This window comes from Galeopterus variegatus, unplaced genomic scaffold, assembly GCF_000696425.1.
Source record: "Galeopterus variegatus unplaced genomic scaffold, G_variegatus-3.0.2 Scaffold125, whole genome shotgun sequence".
Taxonomy (NCBI): domain Eukaryota; kingdom Metazoa; phylum Chordata; class Mammalia; order Dermoptera; family Cynocephalidae; genus Galeopterus; species Galeopterus variegatus.
The window spans coordinates 818,033-832,568 of record NW_007726236.1 but is presented as its reverse complement, the minus strand read 5'-3'; the positions used below and the strand labels follow the sequence as shown (position 1 = coordinate 832,568).

General features: G+C 34.4%; 1 protein-coding gene across 9 annotated transcripts in view; it reads right to left on the bottom strand.

Moving 5' to 3' along the window:
• The window catches only part of NRXN1 (neurexin 1), a 682,451-nt gene that overhangs the window by 135,169 nt on the left and 532,746 nt on the right, over positions 1–14,536 (bottom strand). For 5 of the 9 annotated variants that reach the window (XM_008588382.1, XM_008588364.1, XM_008588353.1 and 2 more), the window contains one exon: positions 459–548. The exons of the other annotated variants lie outside the window; for them this stretch is intronic. In XM_008588382.1, the coding sequence (XP_008586604.1) occupies positions 459–548 (90 nt within the window). The remainder of the gene's footprint in view (positions 1–458; positions 549–14,536) is intronic. 9 annotated transcript variants of the gene reach the window in all.

Genomic DNA, 14,536 nt, shown 5'->3' with positions numbered 1-14,536 from the left:
ATATTGCCCACTATTTAAGATTCCTAGAGTTTAAACAAAGAGTTTTGTTTGTTTGTTTGTTTGTTTTCAGGACCATAATAAAGATATCAGAACTACATATATTTTAGTTAATAATTTAGAGGCTGGAACATGTAATATAATCTATAAATGATTTATCATTTTGGGTTAATGCTTGCTGTGAGTACCTTCATAGATTGAGTTAGTGGATTATATTTAACAGTCCCTTTAACCTTAAGTTAACTGGGTAAGATTATTAAACAGCTGGTACGTCTAAAAATGTATAGAAATTATTATACAAGGTATGCAAATATTACTATCTACATTTTACTGTTTTAAATTTGTTTTTAATTTAGTTTTACGGAAAATTTATTTTTTATGTTTATTAGTGTTACAATGAAGTACTACTTGGTTATGTTCAAATTATTTTTTTATTTGAAGTTTTAATCAATGTTTTTTACCTTTGTCGAGTAGCCATTCATCAACTACTCGACCAAGTCGATATGGAATTCGCTGTCTAGCAATCGCCAGGCGCTCGTTATCATTGTTTCCTTTAAAGTTTAAAGAGACATTTCATTGGTTAAAATCTGTAAGGTCAAAGGTTAAAAGTTAATACTTAAAGCTTGAGCTATACAGTTGCCACATGATTTTGTGAAATTTGGAATTTTAAAAAGTTCTACCTGGAACATTTCATGTTTCAGACTTGTCATTCATTCATTTATTTTATTTTAGCAAACAAAATTATTCCTATGTTAATTGAAAATTAGAAATCTGCATTTGAGCTAGGTTATTAAACTTATGTTATAGACAGACCCAAACAACCAATTTAAACAGCATATAATAGCTTTACAAGAAATGACCATTGACCTTAGGGTTTTGTCTTTTTGATGTTTCTTATTAACTAGTTAAACATGTTCAGGTGAAACAGGTTTAAGTTTTCAAAATACATTCAACCTCTTATTCCAGATTAGTAATTTATGAACAACAAACTTAATACCGTCTTTGGCACACTGAAGCATCTACAATAGGCCTAGCATTCTTTACTTCCTACTCAGAAAACAGAAATTCTTATTTATCTCACTTAAGAAAATCATAGAGTCCAAATAGTTCTTGTGTATTCCACACAAATTGGTTTATCAATCACTTGGACATCACAAGAGAATACATCTTGCATCATCCAAATATGTTATTATAGGAAAAGGCTTTGACAAAAGTGACTTTATTTGAGTGTCCTTGAGTTTCATTTAAAGCTTAACATGTTGAAGTGTATAACATTTGAAAAAGAATTATATAAATGTTTTTCTACACTCAAATATCTGCTTTTTACAAGTTATTCCAAAAAAGGCATGATAGCTTCAAAAACAAATACAAGCCACAAACAGTGGCCTCTATTCGTAGATCTAAACTAAGTGATAGCCTTGTGTCTTTGAATAAAAAATTAATCTGCTAGAAACACTGTTTAAATTGACCTTGAATAATGCTTGCAAATAGATGAGTGTTTTCCCAATTTATAAAGCACTTAGGAAGAATCTGGTCTGCCATTTCAGTGCTCAATTGTCTATATCGCAAGAAGAGTTTTTCTATTTCATGAAAATTAACTAACATGGAATTTTGAGCTAAGGCATTTGACAGTAGCCCAGATGAGAACTCAGAGGTGAAAGAAATGTTGAATAGTAATGCTACCTATATAAAAAGAGTGGAGCATTTTGCTAGGGAAGAAAATAGATATAATTTTTTTTTCTCAGATATAGAATAATTTATAAGTGTTTTCTTATGCTAGTCTTATAATATACTTTACTTACCACAATAAAACAACCATAATATTGGTCACACACTTTTGGAGAAATAGGAAAGAACTATCTTTTAGACTTTATCACTTTGTCATTTGAATGTCTATATGACTGAAAATATTTCACACATTAATATTTAATTTAAAATGTAGATATCAAAGTTGAACTAACTATGAAGTTTAATGAAAACATTTATATGTATTTCTCTGTATTATGCAATCATTAACACACTGTAAAACAGTATTTTATAATGTGGGAATATATTTTTGGTAAACTGATATAATTTTTTTAAAAGGACACATACTAGTATAAAATTCCAACCCTGTCTTTATTTTTTAAAACTGTGCACAATTTGTGTTCTATTCTCTTTGCATATATGTGTATTTGGAAGGATATGCTAAAATTTAATATTGGTTACCTTAGAGCAGTGTGATTATTGATGATCTATGTGTTTTGGGCTTATATGTGATTTATATAATAAATATGTTCTACATTCATAATTTAAAAAGCAAACATGAAATATTACACACACCCTTTGCTCTATGGACTTGTCACCCAATATTCATACCAGTTCACATTGGTATACCTCTCCTGGCAACTTTATGATTAGTTGGTTCCTCATGCTTTTTTTCATGCTGTAGAGTTTCCATCATCAGGAATGACCCATATTCCCTCAGACACCATCCAAATCTAGGTCTCAAATCCCTCTTTTCCAATTACTACTATAGTCAACTAACAGATGTCTGCATCTTCTCTGCAATCAATCCTACCCATTCTCCACGCATCAGCCAATATCTAATCATGCCACTTGTCTAGTATAACCCTTACCATTTGGGATAAAATCTCAGACTTTTAATGAGGCTTCTGAGGATTTCCACAGTCTGGTCCCTTTGTACCTCCCTTGCCCCATCTCACGGCTGTCACTGACCTGCTCTCCTCTTTCTAGCTTCATGAGATATTCCAATTCCTCTAAATGCTTCTTTCTCCTTTCCGGGCCTTTGTACTTGTAGCTTCCTTTGTTTAAAATGCCTCCCTTGCTCCTACTTCATGCCATCTTTCCTTAACCAACCATCACTCATTAATGGAATATTCTTGGCAGGAACCATTACTCCCCCAGGAGGTGTTCCCTGATGTCCTCAAGTTAGGCTAGGACATCTGAATATATGTTTTCCTAGCCCCTGAAACATGCCCTTTAGAAACAAGCATTGACTTTGTAATTGCATATTTAATAAATAGTTTTCCTTTAAATTCTAAAATTCCATGAGGTTAAGTACTATATGTAGTGTTTGCTGTATTTGCAGTGCACAATATCTATCACATATCCTTCTATGAAATACTGTAGAAGTAGTGATGGAAATCTTGTTTTTAGTTCTGATAGCTTCCATGCCACATTAACTCATCCCCACAGCCTAACAACATTCAGAAGAAAAGGGAACAAAATATTGTGTCTGGAGACTAGACCACATGTAGCTAAGCTTCCCTTTGTACTTTCCAAAGGAAACATCATATATTTTAATTATAATTTTACTTCTTTAATAGATTGTCACTTATTTGAACATCCACACAACCAATCAGTTCATTATTTAAAACAAATTCCCCAAAATTTGTAACAAAAAAGGTAATCATAGTTATTATTAGTAGGGGAAAGTTGGAGGGGAAAGTCCTAAATAAGTCAACAGTAACTTGAAGATCCTTGATAAGACTCAGCTAAAATAAAAACATAAACACTGCATTCCCAATGAGTAACAAAGAGGTCACCTAACAACACTGAGGACAAAGAGATTTAGAAAATAGTGTAGGCAGTAGAGACAGTTGTGAAAATATGTGATAATTTATAAGAACAGTAGTCACACAAAGGGGATCATACACTCGCATAACCCTGAATGGCAGATGCCTGATAGTTCAGAGAGCATTATTTTTTTTTTTCACCTGAAAGACTTGATTTTTAAATCAAAGGACAGACTATTTTTTGTAGAATTAGTGGATGGGAAATCAGATGGTGTATCCTTCAATTGAATATATGTCTGCTTTACTCCCTAAATTCTTTGTTCTTGTACTAGAATAAAAAAAAAAAAAACTATATACAAATACATTGTTTTCTATGGAAAAATTATATACACATTGTTAACCAAATGAAGACACATCTAAATAGTGTACAGTGACAATGTCTTTTTAATAAATTATTCCCAAGCCCCTTCTATTACTGGGTATAAAATAGTCCAGACTGTTTAGGTTCACTAGAACTAGGCATACGTTTTGCCTTCACCTCATGATATTCATTGAAAACTTGCACATGGAGAGTGGTAATTGAGGTATATTATTTTATATAATTTCTTAAAATGCATTTTATTTCTTTACAAATTCATGGTGATATTTACTTGTGAAATAACATCCAGTAAGTTTGTGTGATTTTGTTAATTACATTTAATCTTGTACATAGTTCAGTATACATCTAGACATGACATGCAATATAAAGGACATAAAGCAACACATTTGATTGAGAAAGGTCAAAGACATATATATTTTCTGATGACCTTTTCTTTTCGTTGGAAAGGTTCAAGATCTAGTATCAAACGTGCTGGGATAGAGCTCCTGTGGATGGTCAAAAGAAGCAGGCTTGAACTGATAGGCAAGATTAAAAACAAGTGAAATGTATCTGAAAATTCAAATCAAACCAAAGGTGAATCTTTGGAAGAAGACATTTTTATCATCAAATATTCCAAATCAGAAGTAAGGATAAAGCAATAATGACACACTTCTAAAAGATCTATTCATTTTTGTTATCGAAAGGGTCCCAGAAGAATTTCAACTTCTTTTAAAAACATAAAACTACAGCAATCTGCTGTGCACATAGGTTAGGTTTATGAAAACAGAGCTTCTCATTAAATAGTTAAAAGGTAATAATTTAATCTCATACTTTTTTCCCCCTAATAAAAGCAGGATGGGAAATTTCTTTTGGTTTCTTTTCTTTTTCTTCTGGTTAATTTCATGTAGGTTCAGTCTGTGGTATCACCACTGGAAGTGTCACCAATTACATACATGTCTCTGTTGAAGTAAATTTCAAGCAATGAAACTGCATGTGAATTTTTGTTTTATTTTCCTTTGAATTGCTAAAGGATTAAGTATTTTTGACTGGAGCAAAGCCTGCCCTGTAGTAATGCCACCACAACCAATTGAGAGGTGCAAGCTTTAATTAGAGTGGCCACTTAGGTATGAGGTAATGTAATGAATACTTCAAACAAAGTTCCAGGGGTGAAACTAAAAAAAGGAAAATCTGATCATTCATACTTAGAATGTAACACCCTCTATTTTGATTAATTCCAAGATTGTTCTATTTTCCCATCTGCGTAGACTGAATATTTGTATCCCCTCAAAACTCACATGTTGAAACCTAATTCCCAATGTGATGGTATTTGTAGGTGGGGCCTATGGGAGGTGGTTAGGTCATGAGAATGGAATTAGTGCCTTTATAAAAGAGACCCTGGAGAGCTCCCTTGCCCCTTTCTGCCATGTGAGGACACAGTGAGAAAGAAGATGGCTGTCTATGAACCAGAAAGCAAGTCCTCACCAGACACCAAATCTGCCAGCACCTTAATCTTGGATTTCCCAGTCTTCTAAACTGTAGAAATACATTTCTCTTGTTTATAAGTCACCCAGTTTATGGCATTTGTTATAGCAGCCCAAATGGACTAACACACCATCTAACCAACAGCATTCGGTCACATTTTAGTATAACGATTCTATATGAACCAGTAGACTTCAAGAAAATGAGTAATTTCAAAGAAGGTAAGAAGCAGGCAAGGAGCAATAAAACTCAAACCCTTGACTGGGAGTTAAATTTTATGGTGGGACTCAGAGAACGAAGGGAAACAAAATTGTAATCATAATTTTATAACTGTTGGTCAGTAGAGACAAGCTATATGAATGTCACTGACGTATAGTTTTTTGATTCCCATCTTAGATCTTCACACTTGTTGTGTCATTTCTCCTCAGAAATAGAAGTGTCAGTTTTTGATATGACAGTAATATCTTTGGAAAAATATTTTTAAAAAAGAAATGCCATCAACCAAGCATTTGTCCAGAATAATACGAAAGTAAAACAAAAACAACAAAAGATAGTTGCTTCTTCTGAAGGCTTGTTATTTTCTGAGTTTTTAACTTTGGGAAAGAAAACACAAAAGGGTTCTGAATGCTATACATACTTCAAGAAAAGATTAGCAGTCCATTTTTAGACTTTTTGTTTTAAATGAGAACATGACATTTGGATATGCCTAGACCCAGAAGGCAAAGTAAAAATTTGACATAGTTTTATAAAAGTACTCTAGTTTTAAAAGTAGCAGTAACACAATTTTATATTAAGTGCTATATGTGTGGTTGTCATACTTACCATAAAAATGCAGTAATACTGAACTAGCTGGTAATGTTCCAAATGACTAGATTTTAAACATCCTTGATATCCTTTGAGGAACACTTTTTTGAAAAAAAAATATAGCTGTTCTAATGAAAATATCTGTCCTATATGTTGCATTATTTTCTATATCATTAAGATGTGTACATAACAAATATATGCATCTATTTGGCCTCTGCCTACTTTTCAGTTTCACTTAACCATTTATTTTTAAGTCTATACTCTAGTCATTCTGTACTTTTTTCAATTTCTATAGTTAAGCCAATCTTTGAACATGCTGTTTATTCTTTTTGCCATTCAAATTTCATGCATCCCTATCTACTCCCCAACACACCTCCTCACCCCAACACACATTCCTCTCTTTCTCACACACACACTTACACACACACATACACATGTCTAAGTCTGGCTAAATTATTCTTTAAATATCAGCTTATATATTTCTCAAGGAGCATTCCCTGTATTCTTTACCTATCCACCAAATTATTCTAGATTTGGTTAGGGGGAAATTTCTGCAAGTGCTTTAATTCTCTAATGAACTGTGTACAAGAGAAACAGTCTTGGGCTCAATGAACCTTTAGAAGTATATGCAATTTTCAAGGTTATCTTTCTCTAGACTAATTTTAGTGGGGATTTCTTTAAAATGAATTGAAATGTAGACTCTCCAAGGGAACACTTACTTCCAAAGTTTAGCCATAAATATATCAATGGCCTATAAGGAAAACTGCTTTCATTCAAGGCAAAATGATACAAAATTGGATCTTACAAAATCAGGTGGTAGAAGTTATGAATATTCTAGTCTTTATGAGGGTAGAGTTGTTTTAGAGTGTGCCCAATTCATGATTGATATACAGCAGTGAGGGGCTTGAATTGTCTTCTGTACTTTTAAGACCTCATTAAATGATGAACACACACCACCAGAATATAAAGATGCTTCTTTTCTGACAACAGGACTAGACCAACCAGTCAGCTTACAAAGAAATTTCATACATCCTGGAAAATCCAGTTTTTCAGTATGAAAGTGATATGTAGGTAAAGGAACTAAAGAAAACATAGGACAACCAGAAAATAAGAAAATAATGTATTAAATGGCTTTTATATTTTGTGTATTGTGCTACTTGTTTGTATACATTATCTCATTTAATGCTGATATGATCTCGAACCATGAGTACCTTTTATTCTACAGATGGAAAAACTGAGGCTCAAAGAGATGATGTAAATAGTGTTGCATCATGTATAACAGAAGGAGGAACCATTCGAATGCAGATATATGACTCTGAAGCTATTACATGGAATAGTTATTAGATCAATGTCTCATAGCAGCCTGAGTCATGAAGGCCCACTATCTTCCCTTTTATCTTTATAGCATTCTCTTGCATTGGAAATGTCGTGGTTTTGTCTATAAAGGTTCTGCCTTATGAAGTTTGGGATGAGATTGCCCTCACTGGCATACAAAATGAATCACCAAATCCTTTAAGGTTCATCAAGAGGATATTTTTGTCATCTTCATTTTATAGATAAAGATAGTGAAACAGAGGTAAGTAAAGTGATCAAAGACCTATTACAGTTAAGATTACAGTGAGGAGCAGGATTTCAATTTTTTCCTTTTATAATGATGCCCTGCCATGCATAACCACTTGAGACATAAAATGCTCCAGGCATTCCTTGTCTTAACCTCTCACTTATAAGACAAGCCCCAAGCATAATAATACACCAAGTTCACTGCTCCTTTGATGCTGACCCTTTCTGGAGATAAGCTGGAAAGAGAGGGTCCCAGTAATGAGTCAAAAAGGCCATTGCATGTCACTGGCTTATGAGAGGAAGGATAGAACTTTGTTAACATGCTTTAAAAGTGCATTTTGCTTGGACTTCACATTTTCATTTTTTCTTCTTGCCCATCTCTCATCTCTGCTTTTCCCTTTACACATCTCCAGAAACCCACTGCTCTTATGTCACTTGTCAATAACCCAAGGTATGCATTTACATTTACCCTTCCTGGACATATTTCAGTTTCCCAAAAGACTTCTTCCTTCTTCTCTAGTTCCAGTAGTTAAATCCCAATTTTTTTAGTATAGCAAAGCAAGTTGTTTTACATAACAACTCAGTCAATACATAATCTCTGACTGTGTACTCCAAAAGCACAGTGTCAGGCATATATCAATACATCACATGGATCCTATCATTGTAAAGCTTACTGGGGAGTCAATAAAAGATTTAAGTGAAAGTTTAATATAATAGATAACTTGCCATAAATATGCAATTTAACCACCATGTGAACTGTAGTTGCCACACAAGTTCAAAGACAATAAATTAGAGCAAAGAAGGTATGATTGAACACAAAGGAATTTTCCTAGATCACAGTCTAAATGTCATTGAAATAATAACTAGATAAAAATGTGTTTTAATGTGTATATAAACCCCCAAAAGGTTGATAATTGATCATTTCCTTTTATTCCATAAACCTATTCACCCTTACATCTACTTTTTACATAAAAATACTCTCCAATAAAATACTTTTAGTCTCAAAAAATAATTACAGATATGAATTCAATGATTAAAGTATGTATGCCATGAAATGTGAAAAAAGCAGTACATGCAATATTAAAATTACTAAGTAAAATACAATGCAAGTTGGCAAGAATTTGAAGGCAATATGTAAAAAGAAAATATTTGTGTTAGAATAGAGGAATTATGGATGATCTTTTTCAAATTTTAATTTTATATTATTGAAATTATATTTATACATATTTCAATTTTGCTTGCACTGCTTCCTAAAAACGCACTCCATGTTTTCTCTAAATTAAATGTAGTATCTGAATGCAACGCTACAGTGAGGGGGTGGACAGCCCAAGGGCCCTGCCAGTCAGTTCACTTAGCTTGTACAGCTGGAGAGAGCATGCACAGCTCACACAGGGCAATGCTCTGTTCGTGATTAATGCTTCTGATGACATCCCAGCTCCTTATGCGAAACAGCAGGACTTTGTGTCTAGTCACACAATAGCTTCATGTGAGGCTGCTGTGATGCTGGGCATGGAAGGCCACAGGTTGTGTGCTGCAGAGTTCAATGGTGCTTTGGGCATGCAGTTTGAAGCTTAGAGCATGTCTAACTGGTTTTAAAAATTCCTTCCTTCACGTCCCTCTGTTATGTGGATCTGCATTAAGATATCTAGTGTTCCATTTTACAAAGATTTGTAAAAGCATTTGTTCCTATTAGTTGCTTACATTCAAAAATTTTAGTTTGGATACTGTTTTGTCAAATTAGAAATAAAGATAACCTTGTGAATATTGGATCTTGTTGCCTGTGTGTAATGAACAGCCATTTACACATTTTTTTCCTAAGCCTTTATACGCTCTTGGTTCCCCAATGCAAAGAGACTGGGGTATCATATCAAAAACTAGCAGCAAGAAATGAAAAGCAACAGGGACAAGCAGATAACAAAATACAGAACTTACTCTGATAAATTAAAGGTCATGCTCTGTTATCATGCATACTAAAGAGTTCTTTTGTGTTAGCTGTGTAGCATTTAAGAGAGAAGAATGGTTTAACACTACAAACACAGACAGGGCCACTGATAGACATCGCTAAATAATGAGAATTTAAAAAAATGAAATGTAAGAGCAGCCCCACATTACCTTACAAATGGCATTTTGCCATTTTCCCGGATATGAAAATCTTGAGCACTTTTTAAATCATAATGTCATAACATTTAAGCTTATCCACACTAATGAGAACACAGATACATATTCTCTAAGGCATCTTTTCTCAGTTCTTGATTTCTGAAAATCAAAGAATTATGTGGTACTGCTGGAATTTTTACCACCTCACGCTAACCTCAACTTTTAATCTATTCTTTTTAATATTTAGATTGGTCTATGGAAGAGGAAAGAAGTGAATGCCTCATAGATGGCCATATATAACCTGTAAGTGGGACTGAAAAAGTTCCTTATTTTCCAGTGAAGAAAAATAAGTCTGGTCACTACAGCATTCTAATCTCATTTTCAGTAGACTTCACACTCTCTCTTCCACTTGTAATTGGAGTACAGTGATTTTTTTCAGCTAGAAAGATGAGGTTTGTCAATTGCACCCAAATTATTCAAGATTAAATGTTCTAGAAGTAAAAAGAACAGACTGGGATATAGTTGTTGGATCACTGCTAGATCCTATTGATTTTTATGATTGTGTAAAACCTCTTCAATAATCATTTTTTAAAAATTTTGTAGACAAATCAAACACTATGGATTTGAACTTAAATCCTGAAGTAACTTTCCTCCAATAAAAGTATGTTGTCAATGTCAGCAATTTTTTTTTTGGAAGCAAGTAGCCATGCGGTCAGATTCACTGAGGAAAAAGGACCCTTGATGGTTAAGATGCTGGGCTTTAATTCCTGGGTTCAAATCTTGGCTTCACTATTGACTAGCTGGGTAACATTGGATCAAAAGCCCTCCTTTGAGGCTCAGTTTTCTCATCTCTAAAATAGGTATTTGTAATAATAATAGACATAATACATGTATCTCTTAGCACAGTGCCTGGCACATAGTAAGTACTCAATAAATATCACCCATTATAGTGTGGTTGTGTCATTGTTTATTAACTGCTATTATTTGCTTTATATGACATATGTAGGAATGTATAGATCACAGAAAATGTTTTTCTTCCTCCTGATCATAGGAAAGGATTTGCAGTAGGTGTAAAGAAGAGTAAAAAAATAAATCTATTTTGTTTTCCTAGTATGAATAAAGGCCAGGGAACTAGCCTTATTATAAGTGATGTCCTGAACTGCATAGGTGCTTTATCAAAATAACTGCATTTTCTCCCATGCAATGTCAACCTTATTCTCAGAGATTTATGCATGGCTACCGGTAAGCCAATGGGAACAAATAAAAGGAGGTCATTAACTGGAGGAAGAAAGAAAAAGCCAAGGACACCTGCCCTGAGGAAAAACTAAATTCAGGGTACTGCCATCTGTTCTGTGCCAACAACACAGTGACAAAAACTGCTCCTGGAATAAGAACTTTCGATATTAGTGAGGTTCATGATGGCATTTTAATCTGTATACTAATGCTTGTGGGAAAGAAAAACTAGAAAAACTGTAAACAGAAGTGGATTTCTTGTGGCCTAAAGCAAGGAAGTTCCCATTATCTGTAAAATGAGGTTGGTAGACTAGGTGGCCTCTGAGCTGGACTCCGCTGCTAATGACCTATGGTCCCAGGCTTCAGAAGAGGGTTGTCATAAAAACAAGCATTAGGCCATCTTGTTAAGACATGGTGTCTGTGGGTTTTCACAAGAGGATTAATTTTAGAGCCATTAGAAACAAAATACCATAAATGTTTCTAACTCAGCAAATATCTTCAAAGGGCAGTGAAATATTTGACTTGGAGTGTTCTTTTTTCTCAACTGTCTTATGGTGCTTTGACAATTTTACGAAAACTTTCAACTGTCATCTGTGGAGACCTTTATAATTAAGCCATTACATTTTTCTAATACGTTTGATGCTGCAAGTATGTCTTCTTTCTTTCTTCTTTCTGCTATAAAGACACACATACCTCTTAGTACCCAGATATTTCTCTGGATTCTCTGTACCCACCAACTCAAGTATGTCATGGCTCTCACAGCCATTTCAAAAAGAGAAAGGCAGGCATAGGTAAGACTTTAGGAAATTTCAGTTTTATAAAATGTAGTTAAGAGGATAGAAGAGGGAGCATTATTATGCTGGGGAAAAAAAAAGAAGTATGTCTACTCTTCATTTAAAATTTTTAGCACTAGAATATAAGAGCTGAAAAATTCAAAAGGGAATCTAAGAACTTCAAGTCAATGGCTGCTCTTTGCAAACCTCCTTAGTCTGAAATTTATCAAAGTAAATCTTTTCTTAGATTATTCATACACCTGTGATCATGGGAACTGTATTTGGGGGGCTATCTGGTTCAGAAAACATCCTCATGACAGTTTCTCTCCAATCAAGCCTGGCAAAGGCAGAATTGAGACCTGTAGGAGGCCCAGTTGTGACTCCCAGCCTGGGTGAAGATCACCAGTTAAGATTAAGACATCCTAAGGAATGCAGTAGGTATAGAGAAGACATAGTTCATTGCATCTCTCAGGATAAAACTGAATTTCTCTACTGCCTACAGTATTTCCGCTTTAACTTAAGCCACCTTGACTTCTTGTGGATCCCCAAAAGCAGTACAGAATAGAGAGAAGAGCAAAACTACAAACATGTCCTACCAAGTTTGAGCTGATGCTCCATTAGTGAGGACAACTGGAACTGGTCTACTCACACGTTCTTCTCTGTCTTTCTTCTAAGCCAGCACATCTATAGTTAGAGTGTGTCATATGCAAGGAAGGAGAGGGCTGAATTAATTGGGCCATTCAACTCTGGTCTAATTAAAACTTCCTCTAAAATTTTTTGAAGTCTTTTAAATCCAACTGGCCTTGTTTTGACTTCAGTGAAAAAAACAAACAAACCCTTCTACACAAGAATGCTTCAAATACTTAGACTATTATGGGCTGAATAATAGTCCCCCCACACCCACCCCAATTTATACAACGAAGCCCTAACCCGCAGTACCTCCGAATGGGATTTTATTTGTCAACAGGGCCTTTAAAGAGGTGATTAAGCTAAAACAAGGCCTTTAGGGCGGGTCCTAATTCACTCTGATAACTGTTCTTATAAGAAGAGGAAGTTTAGACACATAGACACATATAAAAACATATATTTTTTAGTGAATTACTGACACCAGAGATGATCACCCAGGGAGGAAAGAATGCATGAAAACACAGTGAGAAAGTGGCCAGGAACAAACCAAGAAGAGAGGCTTCAGAAGAAATCAAACCTGCTGACACCTTGATTTTGGACCATTCAGTCTCCAGAGCTGTGAGAAAATAAATTTCTGTTGTTTAAGCCACCAATCTATGATATTTTGTTATGGCAGCCCTAGCAAACTAACACAGAGATGATTTAAAAGTATTTTGAAATCATATATTGTTAGCTTATTCACAGATCTTTGATATCAACATGTGATAACGTTTCGTTGTCAATTAAGATAGTCTAGAAATGAGTACTGTTGGATTTGCATTTTAATAAAGTACTCAGTGTCAAAATCATACCCATTTTAATTATTAATTTTGGTTAAAAATACATTTTGTCTTTTTCTGGTTTTGCTGCAAATCATAATATTCTGCACCACAATTCTGGTAGTTTAGCACACTTACAAAATAAATTCTACAAATTTATATTTTTGCATTACGTAAAGTATAAGATGACAATGACATTATTTTCAGCATGAAATATATATGTGGTTTCATTATGTAGATAGAATGACTTTCACAAAAGGAACTACTTGACCTTTCACAACATTAAATGAAATTTGTTAAACTAAACAAATCATGTGCTACTAGTATTTTCTTTATTTTGTGGCCCCATGTAGCTTCATAACACTGATGGCGATTAGTGCCAGGTTTCTACTTTATGCAGAAAGCCTCACTGCAAAACAAACATATAAAAACAACACTGCATGAAACAAATCCCTCCTTATGTTAATGATGAAATTAAATGAGATTTTTGTATTGAAATATGCTAATGTTTCCTACAATTTGGTGATGAGATCACAAAAGATTTACTGTGCCCACTTCCAGAACTCTAAAATCCTAAGTCCCAAAGGATAAGCCTATATTTATTCACATAAATTTCTATTCTTAGTGACTAAGAAATTTTTTTAGAAAAATAAACGTAAAAAGTGATTCTGAGATATTATAATTAGTTTCTGGGGCTTGTTAAATAGTCATGTTACCTGCACACCTCCCCCAAGCAACTTTCACTATTAACTTGGAATATTTAGCTTCTACTCAAAACTGGATAAATGTCTTACTCAGTTGCATTTTTCCTTGGGTGTTTATCACTGGGGAATGACGCCAGTTCCAATCCCAACTTGGACAAGGTATACCTCAGTGAAGTTGCCCTCCAGCAGGAGTGACAGCCTTCACTGAAAGTGCCCAGGGACAGTGAAACCCTGGCAAATGGATGACTGCAACATTTGCTGCAAAAACAAAAGACTTCAGCTTCATATGGATGAATTAATCTCAAGATCCCGATATTTCCTAAGAAATTAGACAAAGTTTCACCACTTCCACCTTCAACATATTTTTTGGCCTGTTTCTTACTTGGAGAAAATGCTTGGGAGACAGGAGTGGGCAAGCCCTGTGTTTGCCCTTGGCTTCTGCTCTCTTCTGATGTTCCTGGAGCCTACACCCTTATGAAGGACCTGATCTTCACTCTCAACACAGTATCTTTCTATTTTCTCTTCAGACTGTGGTACACCTCCTAGCTTATGTCCACACATTCATTCT